At 32.4% G+C, this 20,956-nt stretch overlaps 1 protein-coding gene across 1 annotated transcript in view; it reads left to right on the plus strand.

Annotated features, from left to right (window-relative positions):
* The window catches only part of LOC126780440 (dynein axonemal heavy chain 5), a 207,304-nt gene that overhangs the window by 169,566 nt on the left and 16,782 nt on the right, over nucleotides 1-20,956 (plus strand). The window contains exons 18-24 of the mRNA XM_050504920.1: nucleotides 14,752-14,921; nucleotides 15,564-15,851; nucleotides 16,216-16,444; nucleotides 16,617-16,816; nucleotides 17,585-17,866; nucleotides 18,379-18,638; nucleotides 18,964-19,183. Of these exons, the coding sequence (XP_050360877.1) occupies nucleotides 14,752-14,921; nucleotides 15,564-15,851; nucleotides 16,216-16,444; nucleotides 16,617-16,816; nucleotides 17,585-17,866; nucleotides 18,379-18,638; nucleotides 18,964-19,183 (1,649 nt within the window). The remainder of the gene's footprint in view (nucleotides 1-14,751; nucleotides 14,922-15,563; nucleotides 15,852-16,215; nucleotides 16,445-16,616; nucleotides 16,817-17,584; nucleotides 17,867-18,378; nucleotides 18,639-18,963; nucleotides 19,184-20,956) is intronic.

Consider the following 20,956-nt stretch of genomic DNA (forward strand, 5'->3'; position numbering starts at 1 on the left):
GTTAGGAAACTGCTCTTGCGCAGCATCTGCCACCCGACTAAGATGGTCAAATAATCGGCTTGTCTCAAAGTCACCATTGTGGGATCTGTAGAGGCACACGTAGACTCGACTCTGACGAACCAGGTCCACACGTACTACCAACATGGAGAAGGAGAGGTCCTCGAAGCAGCGCAATCGGTGACAACAAACATCCGCCCTGACGAACAACCTCACTCCGGTTCCATATTGGTAGTTTGGGGCTGTATGCAAAATCTTAATCCCCATTTTCTAATATTCAATGCAAATACTTATACAGTGAGACTATACTAGTCCGTGAACTGAGGAGAGGCGGGAGAATCTTGTCATTAAACTCGATAGGACGTTAGAGCTCATCGCCAAATGGGGTTCTGATAATCTTGTTGAGTTTAATGCCAAGAAAACACAGGTATGCGCTCTCACAGCGAAAAAGTCACCATTTTACCCTCATCCCTCCCTCTGTGGCACACCGCTGATGATACAAAGCAAAATCGCCATGCTGGGGATGGACGTTCGCTGCGACCTTAGTCCAAGGGATTACATCGAGGCTATTATAAAAACAGCTTCACGGAAACTCGGAGTTCTGAACAAGTTGCGGCGTTTTTTCACGCCACAACAACTGTGCCTGTTATACAAAACACAGGTACGGTCTTGCGTTGAATATTGCTCGCACCTTTGGGATGGCTCCGCTAAGTACCTACTGGAGGCCTTGGACCGGTTGCAGCGACGTGCAGTACGCATTATTGGCGACGTAAAGGTCACAAACACCCTTGAACCTTTACAATTGCGTCGCGAGATAGCAGCACTAAGCGTTTCTATCGACTGTATCACGGCGAGTGCTCTGAGGAATTATTCTCTCTAATTCCTGCTTCCCCCTTCCTTCTTAAGTCCACGCGAGCTGGTTCTCGATGTCACCGCCTAACTGTGACATCAATTCCATCGCGCACAAAGAAATTTGGCAACTCCTTTCTTTGTCGCACTACCAAAAAATGGAATTCCTTACCAGCTCACGTGTTCCCCTCCTCTTACAACCCGGGTTCCTTCAAACGAGGCGTGAGAGGCATCTTGCGGGCCGGCAAGGCGGGGACGGCTAGTACAGAATATTCTTCCCGACTGTACTGGCCGTCGTCGCGTTTGGACTCTACTACCACTTACCATCAGGTGGAGTAGAGTCATTTGCCATCCCGGGGCATATAAAAAATAAAAAAATAAAAAGGAACGCTTTAATTATTATTATAAACCAATCAAAACATCTATTTTGATTGGTTTATAATAATTTTTAATTCAACATGAAATTTTGTTCAAACATATTAAAAAACAGGTAATATTTTGATTTTCATCCTGCAAGCTAGATGACGCTGTATTTCGTTTGAATCGCGCTATGGTTTGGTTCGGGTCGCGAGTATAGACGGCAGAACAAAATTTGTCAAGGCAGCTCAAAATAGACAGGGCTTAGCCTGATTATAAAGGACCCTGTTTTTTTGAGTTAAAAATAATTGATTGAAAAATATACAAATTTCCCAGACCCTATATTTGCCGAGTTCATTTACAAATATGAAATAATGCGTATTTATACATGTATGTACATATTATTATATAATTTCGTTGTCATTTTTTGGATACATACAAGTTTTATTTAAAAACAATACTATCAATGAAACGAATATTATTTTGCAAATGATAAAATTAAGAAAAAAAAACACCGAAAAATGTTATTATATAGTATACTATTCTGAATTATATATTTAAAATAATAGTCGCAAGGGTACTATAAGTACTATCTAGTAAAAGCTACTAAAAACGTCGTAATGTGCAAATTCACAGCTGCGAGGGTATTTAACTACTCCGGACAACTTCAATTATCAATAAATACTATTAAACAAAGATAAATTTCTCGTTCTGCATCTTCAGTAAATCCTTCTTAACCCCACAATGGATTTTGATACAGTTTTCGCTTATAGAAAGAACATTAAACGTGGATAGGTAATAATATAATTTGTAATTATTTTGAACAAAATGGTTGGACTATGTCAGTGTTTTGTGTGTGTTCGAAAACAGTTTTCGTCTTACTTGGCTAACGCTGTCCTAATCTTAAAATATACATCAAAAGAATGGCCTAGAAAATTGTAACTAGTAAGTAATATATAAGAAGTACTAGTCTATTGTGTCTTAAAAATGCCTACAGAAAAGGCCACCATAGCATTTGTCTATCTACTTCGGTACTCACAATAACTATTTTTATCTATTAAAAATTAGTAAACAACAAAATATATGCAATGTTATTTGCGAAACCATTTTCTCGAATCCATTATTAATTATTATTCAGATAATTGTGTTAGTTACCCTGGGAATTTAAAATGGGAATTTAAATTCGAGTGAATAAATAAGGAGATATCGCTGTTTCTAAATTACGTGCAACCAAAGAAATGCTCGCAGTCTGCTGGCATACTGCCGCTGTTGCCGTTAGCGCCACGGCCACAGCGTTTCTTCTTAGGTTCTTAGGTAGGTTTATATTATTTTGATTTATCAAGAATAAAAGTCCATATCTTTTAATTTTAACAAAACAATATATTTTAATTACTATTGTATTATAATTAAACAATTTCAATTTGTAATATTATTTTTTTACTTTAGTAGGTAGTTAGCTTAGTTTAGGTTTTTTCTTTTATTTAACACCAATATCACGATACAGTTCGAAAAAAACACTATTTAAAAAATATATTAGTCCATATGGACTTAGGGTTTTTATATGTCTTTATTAATGCGCAAATTTGGATGGATGTTTCTTACTTAACAAAGCCAGAACGGCTGATTGGATCTGGATGAAATTTTGCACAGAGATAGATTATAGTCTAAAATAGCCTGTATGTTAAGTTTTATATCAGAAAATTTAGTTCAACAGTTAGTTAGTTTTAGTTTTACACAGACCAAGTGACTGACATGATTGTTTGCATAGTGGTAACTTAGGTTTATCAAGGAATGATCACCTTTATTTTACGCAGTAATTCAAATTCGTGTGTGTTAAGCGAAATAATAAATTTTGTAGAAATCAAAATATATCATTAGCCAGCCAGATTAATTGGATGTATTAGAAAAAAGCGGCCGAAAACATTATAGTTAGTGACTAAAATTTTACTTCATTACTTTTATAATTATAATAAAAAGAAAATATACGATGTATGCTGTTCATACATTTTATTAAAACATATTTGGGTTTTTATAAAAATTAAAATGAAGTGTAATGAATAAAATTACCACGTTTATAATTATTTGTTTATTTACAAAATATAAGTAATTATTACAGGTTGAACCTAAAGCATTTACTTATTTAATTAATACACTTATTCCTTAATTATTATAGTTTGTATGTATTCCGCTGCCGTTTTGCGAAATACAGCAGGTGATGAGTTAAACAAGTCGAGGCTTGGATTCCAGGCAAGAACACCATTGAGCAAAGTCAACGCGCGTATCAAAGGTGACTTGCTCACCAGTACCAATCGACAGCCAGGCACCGCAAATAGCTTGTGTCGACGAGCGCGAGTGTATTTGTCATGAACGTTCAACGATATTTGCTCCAACACTGAGGCATTGAAAATGGTACCCCTGAGTAACAGGAAGAAATAACTTAGCAAGGCCATATGTCGTCGCACTTTGAGGGAATCGTATCCTGTCATTCCTTGTAAAAATAAACTAGGATAAAAATAAGGATACCCTACGAAGAATCCGTATTGCTTGTGGTAAAGCCACCTCAAGAATTTCTTTTAGAGTTTCTCCACCATGAGTTTGTATTTTACCTCATGTGGACTCCAAATAACTGAGTTACTTTCTAACGTGCTTCTGACGAAACAGTTGTACAAAATTTTGACCGCAGCAACACTTTCAAGGTTTTTTGACTGCCTCAAAACAAAACCTAGGGATTTGTATGCCGTTTTAGTAATATTGTAAACATGGTCGGTAAATCTCAGGTTATCACTCATCAAGACTCCTAAGTCTTTGATAGTAGATTGCCGCCCCAGAACAACGTCGTTTAAACAATAGTCGTACTTGACTGGCATGTTTGCGCGTGTGAATGATATTATAGAGCACTTTTCATCATTAAACATAAGCCTATTCCGCTTACACCATTCTTCAACATTTTGGATGTCTTATTGTAACATCAAGCAATCCGATGGCGTTTAAATTTTTAAGAATAATTTCAAATCATCTGCAAATAACAAACTATGAGCTGCACTAACAGCATCAGGAAAATCGTTAATAAAAATCAGAAACTCAAGAGGCCCTAAATTGGAAACTTGACTTATTCCGGAAAACGTAAAATACGGTTCTGAGAGTTGTCCATTAATACTGCCTCCGGTTACGGAGGTAGCAGGAGAATAATTATATAATTATAATCTAAAAAAAGGAAAAAGAATTACCTATACTGTTATTTATATAAGGTTTTTTTATGAAACGTTTAGTCGTCGCATAAAAAGCCACTCAACTCTTGTATAAAGTTCAATTAAAAACAAAATAAACGTTTTCTTTTATACCTACCTCATACCGTACATATATGTCGCGGATTCAATCATTCAATAAAATAGGCACCTATGACATACATCACGTTGTGTGGTGTTGCTATTCCAATAAGTGACGTCGTATACCCGCTTAAATTTATTATCTCTGACATATATATATATATATATATACATGGAAATAAGGATACTACAATAAGGATACAAGGATAGGAGGCGTGGTCTCTCACTGGTATATAAATAAGCTCTTATAATATTCTACTCTCCTGGTAGTTCCCGAGAGGGTTTTTGCCTGTACATTATTTGTGCCTGTATATATATTTATTACATGTGCCACTCTTAATAGTAAAAACAAGTTCCAATATATTTTATAATTAACGCGGGTCCCTGTGTATCTCTATTACAAGGCCTATTAACTAAGTAGGCAGAGCGTTGCGATGTATAGCGAAGATCGCGGATTCGTTCCTACGTCAACCTCATTACCCGTTTTTTGTAATTTTACTAAATCAAAATCTTTTAATGAATTCAAATTCTTCTAATATTCTTTTAATGGGACACATATTCAGCGCCAAGGCAGTCGGATATATTATTTCTGTTCATTATAAATAAATGTAACCATGTAACAAGCGCCAAAATTACGTTAAAATTCTGTCACGTTATTTTAATCACTTAAAACCCTTCATTACAATCTAAATAGATACGCACGTATACGTACGTATTATTTTTATTATAATTAGTTATAGTGTTATATTTATTGTAGGTAAGTCTAAGGTATAGAAAAGTAGGCCATATTCTTTCTGTGATTCAAGCTGAGTTTATTCCAAATCTCATCAAAATTATTATAGTGCACAGATAGACAGAGTACTTTACTTGTACTTTCGCATTTAAAATGTTAGTGTAAATTAAAGAGATAAAAAAGTTAAAAACTTAGTTGTATAGATAATGTGGTTACGGACGTGCTACGGGCGTAGAGTTTGTAGCAACTTTGTAGTAGTGTTTCAAGATAGTATAACCTGTATGAGAATTTCAGATGCTCAATATATCGACAAAGTCGAAAAATATTGTAATGTTATCATTTAGAACAACCTTCGTAAAAATAAAGAATTTTAATCTTAGGTGGAATTTTATTGAACAATTCCATTTCCTTTAAATTTTTCTCTAAGTTGATCAAACTTTGTTGAACGCGTTTGCTTTTCCTATCTTGGAACTTTGTGTTTTTCAAGGAAAACTAATAGTATACGTACCAGTATCGACTCCTGCGTATGTAGCGATACATATTTGTTCATAGGCCTGACCATCAGGGTTCATGTGAACTTTATTAAGGTCACTTTCTAGTTCCTAAAAGCATTAAATGAACATTTCAAGCGAGCGAGATTGCATGGCACAGAGGAATGAATTATTTTCTGCGTAATCATTATTTTCAAAGCGGGTGGAATATGGAGGGAAGCGTGAGCCAAAATCTGCTCTACCCACGGTAATATAACCGAGCGTGGTTTGAGTAGTGACAACCAAGGAGTAAGGTATAGTAACCTAGCCACTTCCCATCAGTAATGGAAACAGCTCGTTGCCAAGGAGACGATCGACTTCAGCGGGAGCGTAGAATTCATCATCACCCATAGGTAAGTTGCGTAAATGAATATAATAAAAGGAGTAATCGCGGTACGGTCACCTAGCACAAGCAACGCGGCGGTGCTGTGATGGTTGCCACGTATTGCCAAAAATATAAACGATTTACCGTTATCTATCGACATAACTATTATATAGTTAGCACATCCCTCACTTTGTGTCGGGTGTTAAAAATAACGCCACACAAAATAGAACACTTTTACGTTATTAAACATCATTTTATGGGAATGTAAAGTATATTTTCAAATATAAATGTAAAAATGATAATATGACGTTAGTATCGTTGTAATGCCACCTGCATTACAACGATGAACGACGATGTATCTTCATATCTTGTACTATTGATCTTGTACTAGCAGAATGAAGTTAAGTATCATACACAGTGTAGAGAATACATATTTTGAAGTTCGTGTTACAAACGCAGTGCCATTATCACTATTACTTTCCCGTAACCCAACACGCGACATAATTTCTACTATTGTGTTGAATATTCATATCATGCTAGAGGTCGCTGGCAATGGTCGTATATAATAATAAATTTCATGGCTGTTGTATATATAACATTATTGTTATATTATATACGTTTTTCAATAGTTGCTTTAACCAAAATCAAGGACGCGCTTGTTTTGCAGTAAAATATCTGATGAGTAGATGGTACCTACACCGACAAGCTTGTACAAAGCCCTACAATATAAAGTATATATATACTTTATATTGTAGGGCTTTGTATATATATTTCAATATATGCCTTATTTTAATTGTTACTTCTATGATCTTGATATTCTATGATTTTGTGAAACAAGGATGGAAATGGAGAGCGATATATCTATCTCGTTTAAAAATATATATGAATATAGCTCTTATAATGTTCTACTATCCTGGTAGTGCTGGTACATTCCTAGACATTCTGTACCTATAGTATGCAATGCCTGTACCTCCTTTCCATGTAGTCCTACACGAGATGGGGCTTAACACAATATCTTACATGATAAGCCTTCTACCGGGTTAAGTTAGTTTTAATTTAAAACACAGCATTAATTACATAATTTATATCGTTGACATTCATATAAATACAGTTAGATGGCGTTGTATCATCACGTCTTTGTATCCTTTTTGTTTTCCTAGTAGTGAGTGAAATTAATTACTTAATACCCCTTATAGTAGAATTTTACTATATCTTTCAATGAATAACACACATTTCCATTTGTATATTTTCATTTCATTACTGAAGAACTGACATACCTTCCAGGAGTCTACGAAAATTTTGATTTAGCATTTTTTATGGAATCTATTTTAATTAACATAATAATAATAATATCATGACGTAACTTTCTAACCAACCTGAAAGACCTTTTTATTTACCTCTTCCTGTTCTACTACGCACGAGCAAAGAAATGTGTGTCGTATAAGTCTGAATACATAAAATAATTTCATTTATAATTGAAATTAGTAATATATTTTTTTAAAAGATATCTTAATCATAACGATGTATTTAATTTAAAATAGTTAAGCAGAAGTTCAAAATAAATTACGGTGATGGCATGTTTTTCATTATTCACAGACTTTTCAATATGCATGAGTACTTAATACAGTAGCATGAACTTTTAAAACTATATATACTATATAATTTGTTTCTTTATTTTAATTAAAAATAAAATAAAACTTCTTACATAGATAATTAATTAATCACATTATGAATTACTGGGCTATATATATTTGTATGTATTACATGACTTTTAAAATAAGATGAAGTTTCTAAAAAAAAAGTTAAAACGAAAGAAAGTCAAAAATTATCATAAGAATATGATTACGAATTTACAATCATTGGACCTTTTAAATGAAATCGGGATTTGTTCATCTCCTATGATTTTTTGACATGAGAACCGATACTTTTTGTAAAGTTTCAGTCATTACTTAATATCTGTTTCATGTTAGAAATATATATAAAAAAAAAAACAAATACAATAAAAAACTCATTCTGACACCGCCTATATAGTTAATCAGGTGTATTTTTACTATTATAACTTATTTATATAGTATATAATTAGTTGGTAATAAATTTTAAATAATAATTTACATTATTTAACCCACGTATAAAAATCCCTACATAAATGCGGAAGTAACTCTGTCTATCTGTCTCTCTGTTACGCTTTCACGACTACCCCCACTGAAGCAATTTTGATGAAATTTGGTACAGAAATAGATATGGAAGAGAACATAGGCTATCTTTTATTTTTTATTATATTTTTAAAGCCATTTGTGTAATAAGGTCTATATTGGAATGATTTCTTGAAGTTAAGTCCGCACTACATTCAACTAGTTCATTGAATAGGGAATTGGTTGCATTAATTACTTTACCTTGTTTCACATATTTTGCATTTTTGCATTTTTCGCATTTAAGCACATGTTTTATTTAACTCAAGAACTAAATTTCATTTCATATACTTTCTGCTTAGTTACGCAATCCTTACCTAACCGAAGTAATTTTGCGCATGTTCGTATATTTAATGGTTTTAAAGAGGTACAGAGATAGCAAAGATTATTTTTTTACGATATGACTATTTTATTTATGCATCGCTGGTAAAATTTTACGGTTTGTATGAGAATTTGTCGCCCAAGAAAAATTCACGCATGCGCATTAAAGGTAATTTTGCACATGTGTATGTATTCAATGGTTTTAAAGGGGTACAGATATAACATTATGTGTAGGCGTGGCCTAAGTAATTTTGCGCAGGCATATTCAATGGTTTCAAAGATGTACAGAGATAACAATGATGTCCTTTTCTCATATACCTTCTGCTTATTTATGCATCCCTAGTACAATTTCACGGTTTGTATGAGAATTTCTTGCCCAAGATTTTTTACGCGTGCGCATTAAAGGTAATGTGTATATGTATTCAATGGTTTAAAGAGGTACAGATATAACATTGTGATGCCTTACTTTCGCCTGTTTTAGTAGGCGTGGCCTAAGTAATTTTGCGCAGGCATATTCAATGGTTTCAAAGATGTACAGAGATAACAATGATGTCCCTTTCTCATATACCTTCTGCTTATTTATGCATCCCTAGTACAATTTCACGGTTTGTATGAGAATTTGTTGCCCAAGATTTTTTACGCATGCGCATTAAAGGTAATGTGTATATGTATTCAATGGTTTAAAGAGGTACAGATATAACATTGTGATGCCTTACTTTCGCCTGTTTTAGTAGGCGTGGTCTAAATAATTTTGCGCATGCGTATTCAATGGTTTCAAAGATGTACAGAGATAACAATGATGTCCTTTTCTCATATACCTTCTGCTTATTTATGCATCCCTAGTACAATTTCACGGTTTGTATGAGAATTTGTTGCCCAAGATTTTTTACGCGTGCGCATTAAAGGTAATGTGTATATGTATTCAATGGTTCAAAGAGGTACAGATATAACATTGTGATGCCTTACTTTCGCCTGTTTTAGTAGGCGTGGCCTAAGTAATTTTGCGCAGGCATATTCAATGGTTTCAAAGATGTACAGAGATAACAATGATGTCCCTTTCTCATATACCTTCTGCTTATTTATGCATCCCTAGTACAATTTCACGGTTTGTATGAGAATTTGTTGCCCAAGATTTTTTACGCATGCGCATTAAAGGTAATGTGTATATGTATTCAATGGTTTAAAGAGGTACAGATATAACATTGTGATGCCTTACTTTCGCCTGTTTTAGTAGGCGTGGTCTAAATAATTTTGCGCATGCGTATTCAATGGTTTCAAAGATGTACAGAGATAACAATGATGTCTCTTTCTCATATACCTTCTGCTTATTTATGCATCCCTAGTACAATTTCACGGTTTGTATGAGAATTTGTTGCCCAAGATTTTTTACGCGTGCGCATTAAAGGTAATGTGTATATGTATTCAATGGTTTAAAGAGGTACAGATATAACATTGTGATGCCTTACTTTCGCCTGTTTTAGTAGGCGTGGCCTAAGTAATTTTGCGCAGGCATATTCAATGGTTTCAAAGATGTACAGAGATAACAATGATGTCTCTTTCTCATATACCTTCTGCTTATTTATGCATCCCTAGTACAATTTCACGGTTTGTATGAGAATTTGTTGCCCAAGATTTTTTACGCGTGCGCATTAAAGGTAATGTGTATATGTATTCAATGGTTTAAAGAGGTACAGATATAACATTGTGATGCCTTACTTTCGCCTGTTTTAGTAGGCGTGGCCTAAGTAATTTTGCGCAGGCATATTCAATGGTTTCAAAGATGTACAGAGATAACAATGATGTCCCTTTCTCATATACCTTCTGCTTATTTATGCATCCCTAGTACAATTTCACGGTTTGTATGAGAATTTGTTGCCCAAGATTTTTTACGCATGCGCATTAAAGGTAATGTGTATATGTATTCAATGGTTTAAAGAGGTACAGATATAACATTGTGATGCCTTACTTTCGCCTGTTTTAGTAGGCGTGGTCTAAATAATTTTGCGCATGCGTATTCAATGGTTTCAAAGATGTACAGAGATAACAATGATGTCTCTTTCTCATATACCTTCTGCTTATTTATGCATCCCTAGTACAATTTCACGGTTTGTATGAGAATTTGTTGCCCAAGATTTTTTACGCGTGCGCATTAAAGGTAATGTGTATATGTATTCAATGGTTTAAAGAGGTACAGATATAACATTGTGATGCCTTACTTTCGCCTGTTTTAGTAGGCGTGGCCTAAGTAATTTTGCGCAGGCATATTCAATGGTTTCAAAGATGTACAGAGATAACAATGATGTCTCTTTCTCATATACCTTCTGCTTATTTATGCATCCCTAGTACAATTTCACGGTTTGTATGAGAATTTGTTGCCCAAGATTTTTTACGCGTGCGCATTAAAGGTAATGTGTATATGTATTCAATGGTTTAAAGAGGTACAGATATAACATTGTGATGCCTTACTTTCGCCTGTTTTAGTAGGCGTGGCCTAAATAATTTTGCGCATGCGTATTCAATGGTTTCAAAGATGTACAGAGATAACAATGATGTCTCTTTCTCATATACCTTCTGCTTATTTATGCATCCCTAGTACAATTTCACGGTTTGTATGAGAATTTGTTGCCCAAGATTTTTTACGCGTGCGCATTAAAGGTAATGTGTATGTATTCAATGGTTTAAAGAGGTACAGAAATAACATTGTGATGCCTTACTTTCGCCTGTTTTAGTAGGCGTGGCCTAAATAATTTTGCGCATGCGTATTCAATAATTTTAAAGAGATAGAGAGTATATATTATGTATACTTTATAAATATACGTATATTGTAGATCCTAGTTATATACTCTGAAATACATAAAGTTATTATTAAGTATATTTGTGTTTCTAAAACGATGCTTAAAATTAACGAACAAAATAGCATATACCAAAGACAGGAATAGAAGAAAAATAAACAACTGTGACAAATAGTAACAATATTTTGTTACGGTTCCTAATAATTACGATTTTTCCTTGACAAATACTGAATTAGAAAAACTTAATGTTATTTTATGTTCAATATTTTACATATTGAAGGGGTTATTATGTCATGTAACTGCTATAGACGCTCCTAGAAGACAGATTAGCACGCTATTTTTCGTCGATGCTTTAAAATTTAAATTTGGTGGCAGGGCTTCGTTCAAGCCAGTGCAACTATAGGCACAGGTTTTGTAACGCAATGGTGATTTGCCAATCCACCTACCTTTTTCATAAATAAATGATGATTTCATAAATAAATGATTTGCTAAGCCATCCCTCAAGTAACGGACTTAATCTTGATATAAAGTTTAAGCGAATTAGTGTTACCAAGAAGATTAATTTTATCAGTCAAAGCCACAAAGAGACCTCGAAAAGTAGGAATTTAACCACACCAGAACGCAAAAATGCTTATTCATCACTCCGTTTTGCATTACGGTGTTGTTAAATTCTATTAAATCAACATTAACCCGGGCCGATATTCCTCTGAAAGTAATGTTTAGTAAACTTTAAACCAAGTATCATGGACTGCACTTGTATCTCATCACAACGTTGCAGTCATCAGCATATCCAAGAGTACCGAGTATTATCAAGTTATTAATATAAAGTTAAAAGAGTGTTGAGGAGATTACAGATCCCCAAAGAATATCGGTATTGACTATCATCAAATCGGAAAAGCACTCATAATATTCTACTCAGAAAAAACGGTCGCTCAAAAAATCGGACATCTAGTCATAAAAACCCAACAATTCCTGGAATTCCTTTAGAGTCACTGGCCTTCTTTGCATTCATGGTACGAAGTTTTAAGAACCTCCTAGATGTATGAAACATCTAAAAATCGCCCTGTGTCAACTAATTTTTACATGAGATTCAGCTATCATCCATGCGTTCTTTTCTTGTTAATGAGATTTTTTTTAATAACATCGATAGCAGCTCAAGTAAAGACGGAATATTATGAAGATTTTTCTAAAAAGTATTTTATTGTTAAAAGTGTTTCTTACTTTACAATTAAAATTATTTAAAAAGTTAAAATATACTGAAATAAGAAAGTATAAACTATTGATATGAAAGTAAATTATGACAAAATATTACACCCAACTTTTGCTTAAACTCATTTTCAGAACTGTCTGTACAGAAGCGAGAAAAGAGATCAAGCGTTTTACCCCCGCATGTTATGATTTTTCAACAATTACAGTCATGTGAGATCGATTGCCGAGAGTCATATAATTATATATATGCATGCATATACGTTACATGTATGCCATACTAGGCGCTGGTTTTGAAATATCTCTTGTACGATTCTGTGCTCCTAGTAGTGAGTTATTTGCAGTTAAAGTGCACACCGTAGCACTTTATCCTATAATTTCAAACCCATCTATATATATTGTAAATTTTTTACGTCTTTATTTCCGTCTTACAGAAAACTTTTGTTTCTTATCTAAATTATTTTGTGATTAGTTAATTTTTAATTGATATGACACTTCTATTCTAAGAATTTTATTAATAGCCTGCAGCTTTTCCCGCGCCGTAATCGAGAATCCAGTTAAACGGGACAAAATCTCAAAATATGTTAATTTGGTCATATTTTATCTGCGATAAAGCGTAAAGAAGGAGCAAAAATTCACAACAAACACAATCTTGCGTATTTATGATTTTAGTGCGATTATTATTCCAGTAGTTATAAATGCATATTCTGAATTATTGTAACGTCTCTTTATATACTTAATTAGGTGATGTATTTTGCTAGAACGATATCTTTGGCATATCTTACACATTAACATGCTACATATAGTTGCCCATGGGTAAAGAAGCAGCAAGAAAAAAATGACAACCCTTCTTTTCTAATAAAATTATTATATAAATAAGGAAAAACATAAACAATTTAATGCAAACTAAGAAATAAGTAACTGCAAAAAGTGATATATACATTAAAAATGTTGCAAAAATTGATAAAATGTATTCCTTTTGAGAGCTTCCGTTGCATGCGCTACGTTTAGCCGTTTAGGTTGAAGTTACGCAACAATAACGTATGACTGAATTATTCCTCTTAAAATAATTAAAATAAAATCTCCGTGATAGTATATATCTATCTTTTGAAATTAACTCACTATTTTGTTTTTATGGTATTCAAATTTGTTCTAAAATAATGCACTTTTTGCGAAGTTGTTTTTATAAACATGGTTAATACCATGTTAGATATCGAGAGGATCATATACAGTTTTGAGTAATTTTTATAGTTTTGATATATTTCTAACAGGTAGTTAAGTAGGTTGTTTGAAATTACTTATACATAAGTATTTGTTTTCGATTTGTAAATAACTTTGTAAGTTTATAAATTAGGTAGGTATTTCGTTTCCGCAAAGGTTTTTTTCTCGTTATTTAGTTAAATTTATACTTAGTATACATTTTAAAAGTATACAATTTCCTGTAAAAGTATCGCTGGTAGTCACAATAAATAAAGCAGAGGGATCTGTCCCTGTGCTTTATTTCCCTCAACAAACATTGAGGAAACAATAATGCTCTTTTGAAGATCTGTTTTGTTTGCCGCAAAAATTTCACGGAACTTGATCTTAATATTTATATTTTAGCTTAGCTCTAATTTCTAGAACACTAAACGATTTTATAGAAGCTCAAAATTACTTTCTCATATGCTTTATTACATGAATAGCTACAAAAATTACCTATAGCTAGGTTATTAAGTTACTTTAAATATATAAGCTGATATCTTAGTCTTGTGACTAAAATTAAAATTATTGTCAAAAGCATATTACTTCTTCTTCCTGTCCTTATCACACTACGTGTGGTCGGCACAACATGTATTTTTCCTCGATTAATTTCTGTCACTCATCACCTCAGTATTTACATCTTTCATACACATATCTTTAAACAATCCATCCACACTTTCTTCAGACTCCCACGTCCCCTATATCGATCATATTACATATCACATTCATTATCATCACTATTTTAGTAACATGTTTTTCATCCCTCCTCATGCAACATGCCCATATCGCGCTAATCTATTACTCCTTAACTTTTCATTCATTCATATTACTATTATATGAAAAATGTAAGTATTAGTTATTAAAAAAATATTAATATTTCTTTACAGGGAGTTATTCGAAACGGCCAATGTTCCTATTGCAAGCTACGCTTTTGATACCGAATGTATCTGTGAATCCTACACTGGAGGATATACAAGAGGTTCTAGTTCTTGCCGGTAAACATATATCGGGATTGTCTAAAGGAGTCGCTCAATGGACTGGTGGGAAAATACAAAAGGTAAAAATAATACAATTTTTTTATTTTTATTACTTATTTTAAAGTAATTCCTTATTTTATGTTTTTTCTTCCAAAAAATTAGACCGTTTCACGCACTTATAAGCAGTATTACCGCTTAAAGTGCTATGTTCGGCATCCATAATAAAACCTTCAAATAATAATGATAGCTAGTTTCAAGTAAATTATTTACATTTATAAAATATTCAATTTAATTTTAGCCCTCTGATCAAGGCAAAGAATCAGTACAGGTACAATTACCACTTGTTCTAAAACATTAAACATTTAATTTCTTTATCAGTATCAACATGTTTATAGCTTTTACATGAATAATGATACGCCATTAAATTGTAAATATTTAAAAAAATATAGTAACATTAATTATAGCAAATAATTAATTAGTTATTCTGTTCTCTTCCAATTTGTGATGTTAATTGTTGTGTATCGTCTTTTCACCTGCACTTGTGTTACTTGACGGTGTAAATGTCTGCAAATATCGATGTTGATGCTAAAACGCCTTTTATTTATTTTTTTACACTCGATGTTGTTTTTTCTTATTTTATACTATGTACATACCACCTTTTTATTCTTATTTCATATTTTTATTTGCTGCTTGTATTCCCCCTGCACGCTTCCTCCGTCTAGGTAGGTTGGAAGAAGCTAGCCGGACACCAAACAAACCAACTTTTTGAAGTAGTCACCAAGCTTGACGGGCAGGTTCAGTCTATGGCGGTACCGATGAATATGGCACAGAAATCGATGAAAATGGTTGAAGCTGCGAAAATGAGAAAAAAAAAGTATTACCGGTTAGAATCTGAAGAGAAGCCAGTTTTTCCGTTTCAACAGAAAAATTTCTACAACCACATAATGGAGAACAAGGAAATAATTAAAACTCTTACATTGCTGTCTATGTGTACACAGCACGTTAAAACGGTACCTAATACCTCAATATTAATAATTTTATTCTTAAATTATTAAATATATAAATATATCTTACTATAATATCGATTCGCAATATTATTAATTATTAATATCAAAGGATACATTATACAAATAACTTCCTTGCATAATTGATAACTTTATGCTTAAATCAAAATTAAACTAAGCACGTTTCAAATATTTCAGTTTATTGCCTCCCTTCTCATTATAAATACAAATGTTCACGTGTGTCAATATCGTTATGCGTTAGGCTTTCACCTTTTAGTTTTTCCTAGAACTTGGCAGAACTGGCGACAGAAACTATGAGTTAAAATCTATTAAACAAATACAATTTCATACAAGTATTAATATGTTTCAGGAAGTTAACGCATTGGTCAAACGTTGGCGTCCTTATCACTATTTGTGGAAATGCGAAAAAACTCTACGACAATTGTTGGTTTGGAATCTTAATGATTTTGAACTTGCTCTAAAAAGACACAGTGAGCTAGAAGCTAAATTGGCCACTGAACCCGATGTATTAATAATAGGAAACTGTCTTGCAGTATCAACTGAGAAACTTAAATTAGGATTAAACACAGAACTCAAAAGTAATTTTTTTTAATAAATATGCCGTCGTTAATATATAATAAAGCTTTAGTTAGTTTTTAAAAATACTGTAAATACGATTTGACACCCAACAATAAGTCACCATTTATAAATACATATTTTTTTATTATTCGTATTATATGTAACCTATAAAGGTACTTTTTTCATTGTTAGACGGAACCTACAGAATAAGTCAAGCGATGCGAAAAAAATATAAACGCGAGATGGATTACGTTTACGCGATTATGAACGACTTAGAACGAAAACTCGAAAGACCTATTCGTGATTTAGACGACGTGAGAACTGTTATGGAAACACTAAAGAAGATAAGAGAACAAGAAGTCGACATGGAATTAAAAATAGACCCAGTTGAAGTAAATTATAGATATTTTGTATTCTTATGTGCACATTGACGGCCTAGCGCGGTTGCGACGACAAGCGCGAAGTCCATAGTGTAGTGACTAAGGCGGACGCTTAGCGCGACGGGCTCGAGCGAGTTAGTGCGCATAGTTTTCTAACATTCCCATCCGCGCGTTATGGCCACACTACGGGCCTAGGCAGCAAGCGAGCTAATGCGCGGTTGGCGGTGGTATCAAACCAGGTCGGTTTTGTCACTCGGCGTTTACGCGTCTACTAACCTTTTTTTGTAAAATTACGTAGGATGTTTATAAGTGCAATTCAAACTAAACCAGCTATATGGCAAACTAATCATCCACACCACACACATCCACAGTAATCGCACCTAACAAAAAAATCGTTGAGTGAAATAAAAGAACAATTTCCTGGTAATGTATGTAAGTTTAATATTATATACCTGCTATCAGATCGGATATCAAATGCTATCAGATAGGATCGGACTATCACATAAAAATATCAAGAGCTCGTCCATAGTTTTTACAACACCTGAAATAAGCCTTATTTCTATAGCAGCTCGCTCGTCACAGTGGCCACTGCGTGCACCCGCGCTCGCGCCCGATATAGGGCCTAGTAACCGCAGCATTCAGTGTGGACGCAGGGTGAAAATTAGCACTAAAGATATCGAATAAATATACGAATTAATTTTGAATTAATTATACAACTGAACTAAAAAAATATGTAATTGGTGTGGTATAATTTCTTAAGAACTTTTTAACATATTTTAGGAAGCGTTTAACGTCATAACACGATATGAACTGCCAGTCAGCAAAGAAGACATGGAACAAGTGGATAATCTTCGCTACAGCTGGCAGCAGTTACAAGCCACCGCACTGGCGTCTCACGTGCAATTGCTGAAAATGCAGCCACAGTTTGAAGATGACTTGAAAAATAACTTGGATAAATTCAGAGAAGACAATGCAGACTACTGCCATGAATATCGATATGCAGGACCCATGCAGCCTGGATTGAGCCCACGAGAAGCTTCCGACCGCTTGATCTTGTTTCAGGTATTTAATCAAATTTATAAAATGTAAAAATATTTTCTTATTTTTTTGTTATATCATAAGAAACACGACAAGAATTCACGTAAAACTGTTATTAATTATTAGGATTCAGACGATTAAAGATTTACGATAGGAGCAACATTATTGTAATGCATAAAAACTCCACAGATAGACATTTTCATACATTTTTTATATATTACTAGTACACTTAAAGAAACAAATATTTATAAGTAAGTTTCTAAATTTTTTGTAACTTTTGATAGATACAACCGATTTTGATGAAATAAAGACTAAACACACTGACACTTTAATTTGTTTATTTGTATAGATTGAATGCGCAAACAACATAACAACTTATGTGACATGGTTAACAAGATCTTGACACAGACTCTTTTAATATATTCTTTTACATGGGCAGAAGAGTCTGCCTATTCAAATTCTAATTATAATAATTTAATAAATAATAATATTTACCAGATTAAAAATTTTATATGATTTTTTGTTTCTTCATACAGAATCGTTTTGATGGAATGTGGCGCAAACTACAAACATACCAAAATGGAGAGGAATTATTCGGTCTACCACACACTGAGTATCCTGAATTGGCTCAGATAAGGAAAGAGTTAAATCTCTTACAAAAACTTTACAAACTATATAACGATGTGATAGACAGAGTCAGTAGTTATTATGATATACCCTGGGGTGAAGTTAACATAGAAGAAATCAACAATGAACTGATGGAGTTTCAGAATAGATGCAGAAAACTACCAAAGGGGTAAAATATATAATTTTCATTGATACTTATTAGCTGTTATACTTTTTAACTTGATTTGATTAATAATTAATAATATTTCAGAAGATAGTTTAGTTATACCAAAAAAAATTTAAAGACATCACAATAGCATTATAAAATAATGTGGAATCGAACCACTAACATATTTCAATTATATGGATACAAAATTATTGTAACATTATTGATGAAAAGTAAACAGCTATCATTAAGGTTTTCTGTGATTAGCACTTATTTCACGAATCGTGTTGTAATAATGAAATACCGAATCGCAAACGCATGATGTGTATTTTTTACTTACATTTTTTAGGTTAAAGGAATGGCCAGCTTTCTATGCATTAAAAAAAACAATCGACGACTTTAACGACATGTGTCCCCTTCTTGAATTAATGGCGAACAGAGCTATGAAACCACGACACTGGCAACGTATTATGGAAGTGACTAAATACATTTTTGAGCTCGAAAATGAAGATTTCTGCTTAAAAAATATTTTAGAAGCACCTCTATTACAGCACAAAGAAGACATTGAGGTGACATTTTCTTATATTTATCTATTATTATTATTGTTATACAGACAATAAAACGAAATAAAGATGATAATTAATTGATTAATAAAAACTCTATTTTAAATCTTTATAGTTAATATGTAGGTTTATCATATGAAATTTTGATTTTTAAGGTAATAATATGTGATGTTAAATCTATATTAGATTTGTTAATACAAATTATTCAAAAACAGTTATTCTGAATTTTTTACTAATAACAAAATTACTACAAACAACAATATACGAGAATAGTTCTTTAGAAAGTTTCCGTTTACTGTTAAATTATTATTAACATTTGGAACGAAGTTCTTTTACGCGGCTTACAGTAGAATGAACTGGCAGAACACTTCACGTAAGGAAAAGCTTAATGCCCCTCCAAGCGACCTTTCCTCTCTTTGTCTTGTTTAATGTATCTTTCTATTTTATACAATTGTATTTGTAAGTGTGCATGAGTATGCGAGTTTTGAGATTTGACAATAAGAGTTAAGAAATCATATAACTTAATACAAGTATTTACATACTACATACAGTGTTTACTATTTATTTGCATTACAGAGAAATTATAGTGAAATCATATGTATATGTTAAGCGTCAAAAAACCATCGAAGGAAAAAAATCCAAAATCAACTTCAGAATGCAAAAATATAACAAACAACAAACGCTCTATAATAGTCAATTATTGATCTTTATGCATAAATTTGTCGTATAAATGATAGTAGTTATGGGCGCCTATCGCCTATCATAGACAATCATTGTTAAAAATTGGTCTTTTTGTTTTAAGTTTAATTAAACGATTTTATAAATTTTTAAGACACGAAATTCATATTTTATTTTTATTTGAAAATATTAGACCATTGTTTATGAAGCTATTATTTTTTTTAGGATAGACGTTGTTTTGACTATGTGAAACTTTTAAAGACATTTTTAAATATAATTTATTGTTAAAATATTTATTTTACTCTAACAATATTCAAAATAAAATTAGGATTAATATATTTATTCTGAATCAAATTTAATTATTTTATTAAATATGTAAAACTGAATTCCATTTGAATTATTTTAGTTAATTGTTATATTACTTCTTTATAGAATTTGTGTAAAATAAATAATCATCACCGTACAAGAATTTTTTAGAAGTAATTCAATTTGTCCGTTTAAAAAAAAAAGGTGTTAGTTGCTAATAATGCGAAAGTCATTTTGAATCAAAAGTAAGGCAAGAAAAAGACGGGGTAGCATCACTGCGATTATTGGCTGGAAGGTTAACTTCAATAATAAAGAAAAAATTTGAAAAGTTTACATCTGTTTTATCAGTTACATTTGTATTAGTAATGACCCAGAGTAGTTCACAATGAAATATTGTACAACCGTTGATGCTGTTTTCTCGAGATACTTGATTAAATTTATTTTACTTGATAATTATTATAGTTACTATAAGCCATTAATTACTATATTACAATATAGTAATGAAACTTAAAAATAATTTTATCTAATTTATACACTTTTTATATATAACTTCTAATTCACAATTTATATTTAATTTTGAATAACTTACTATTTTCCTAAAATGTTAAATAAAATTTATTAAATTAAATCCTTACTTAACATTAGCATTGAAAAAATAATAAAAAATAACACAAAATATACAAATTAGAGAGAGAGAGTTGAATAAAGGAGAATAGTGCTTTTAGGTATGACAAAAATACAGTAATATAATCAATAAAAATCTACATATTAAAACAGGTTTTGAGTTGAAAAATA

This window comes from Nymphalis io, chromosome Z (genome assembly GCF_905147045.1).
Source record: "Nymphalis io chromosome Z, ilAglIoxx1.1, whole genome shotgun sequence".
NCBI lineage: Eukaryota > Metazoa > Arthropoda > Insecta > Lepidoptera > Nymphalidae > Nymphalis > Nymphalis io.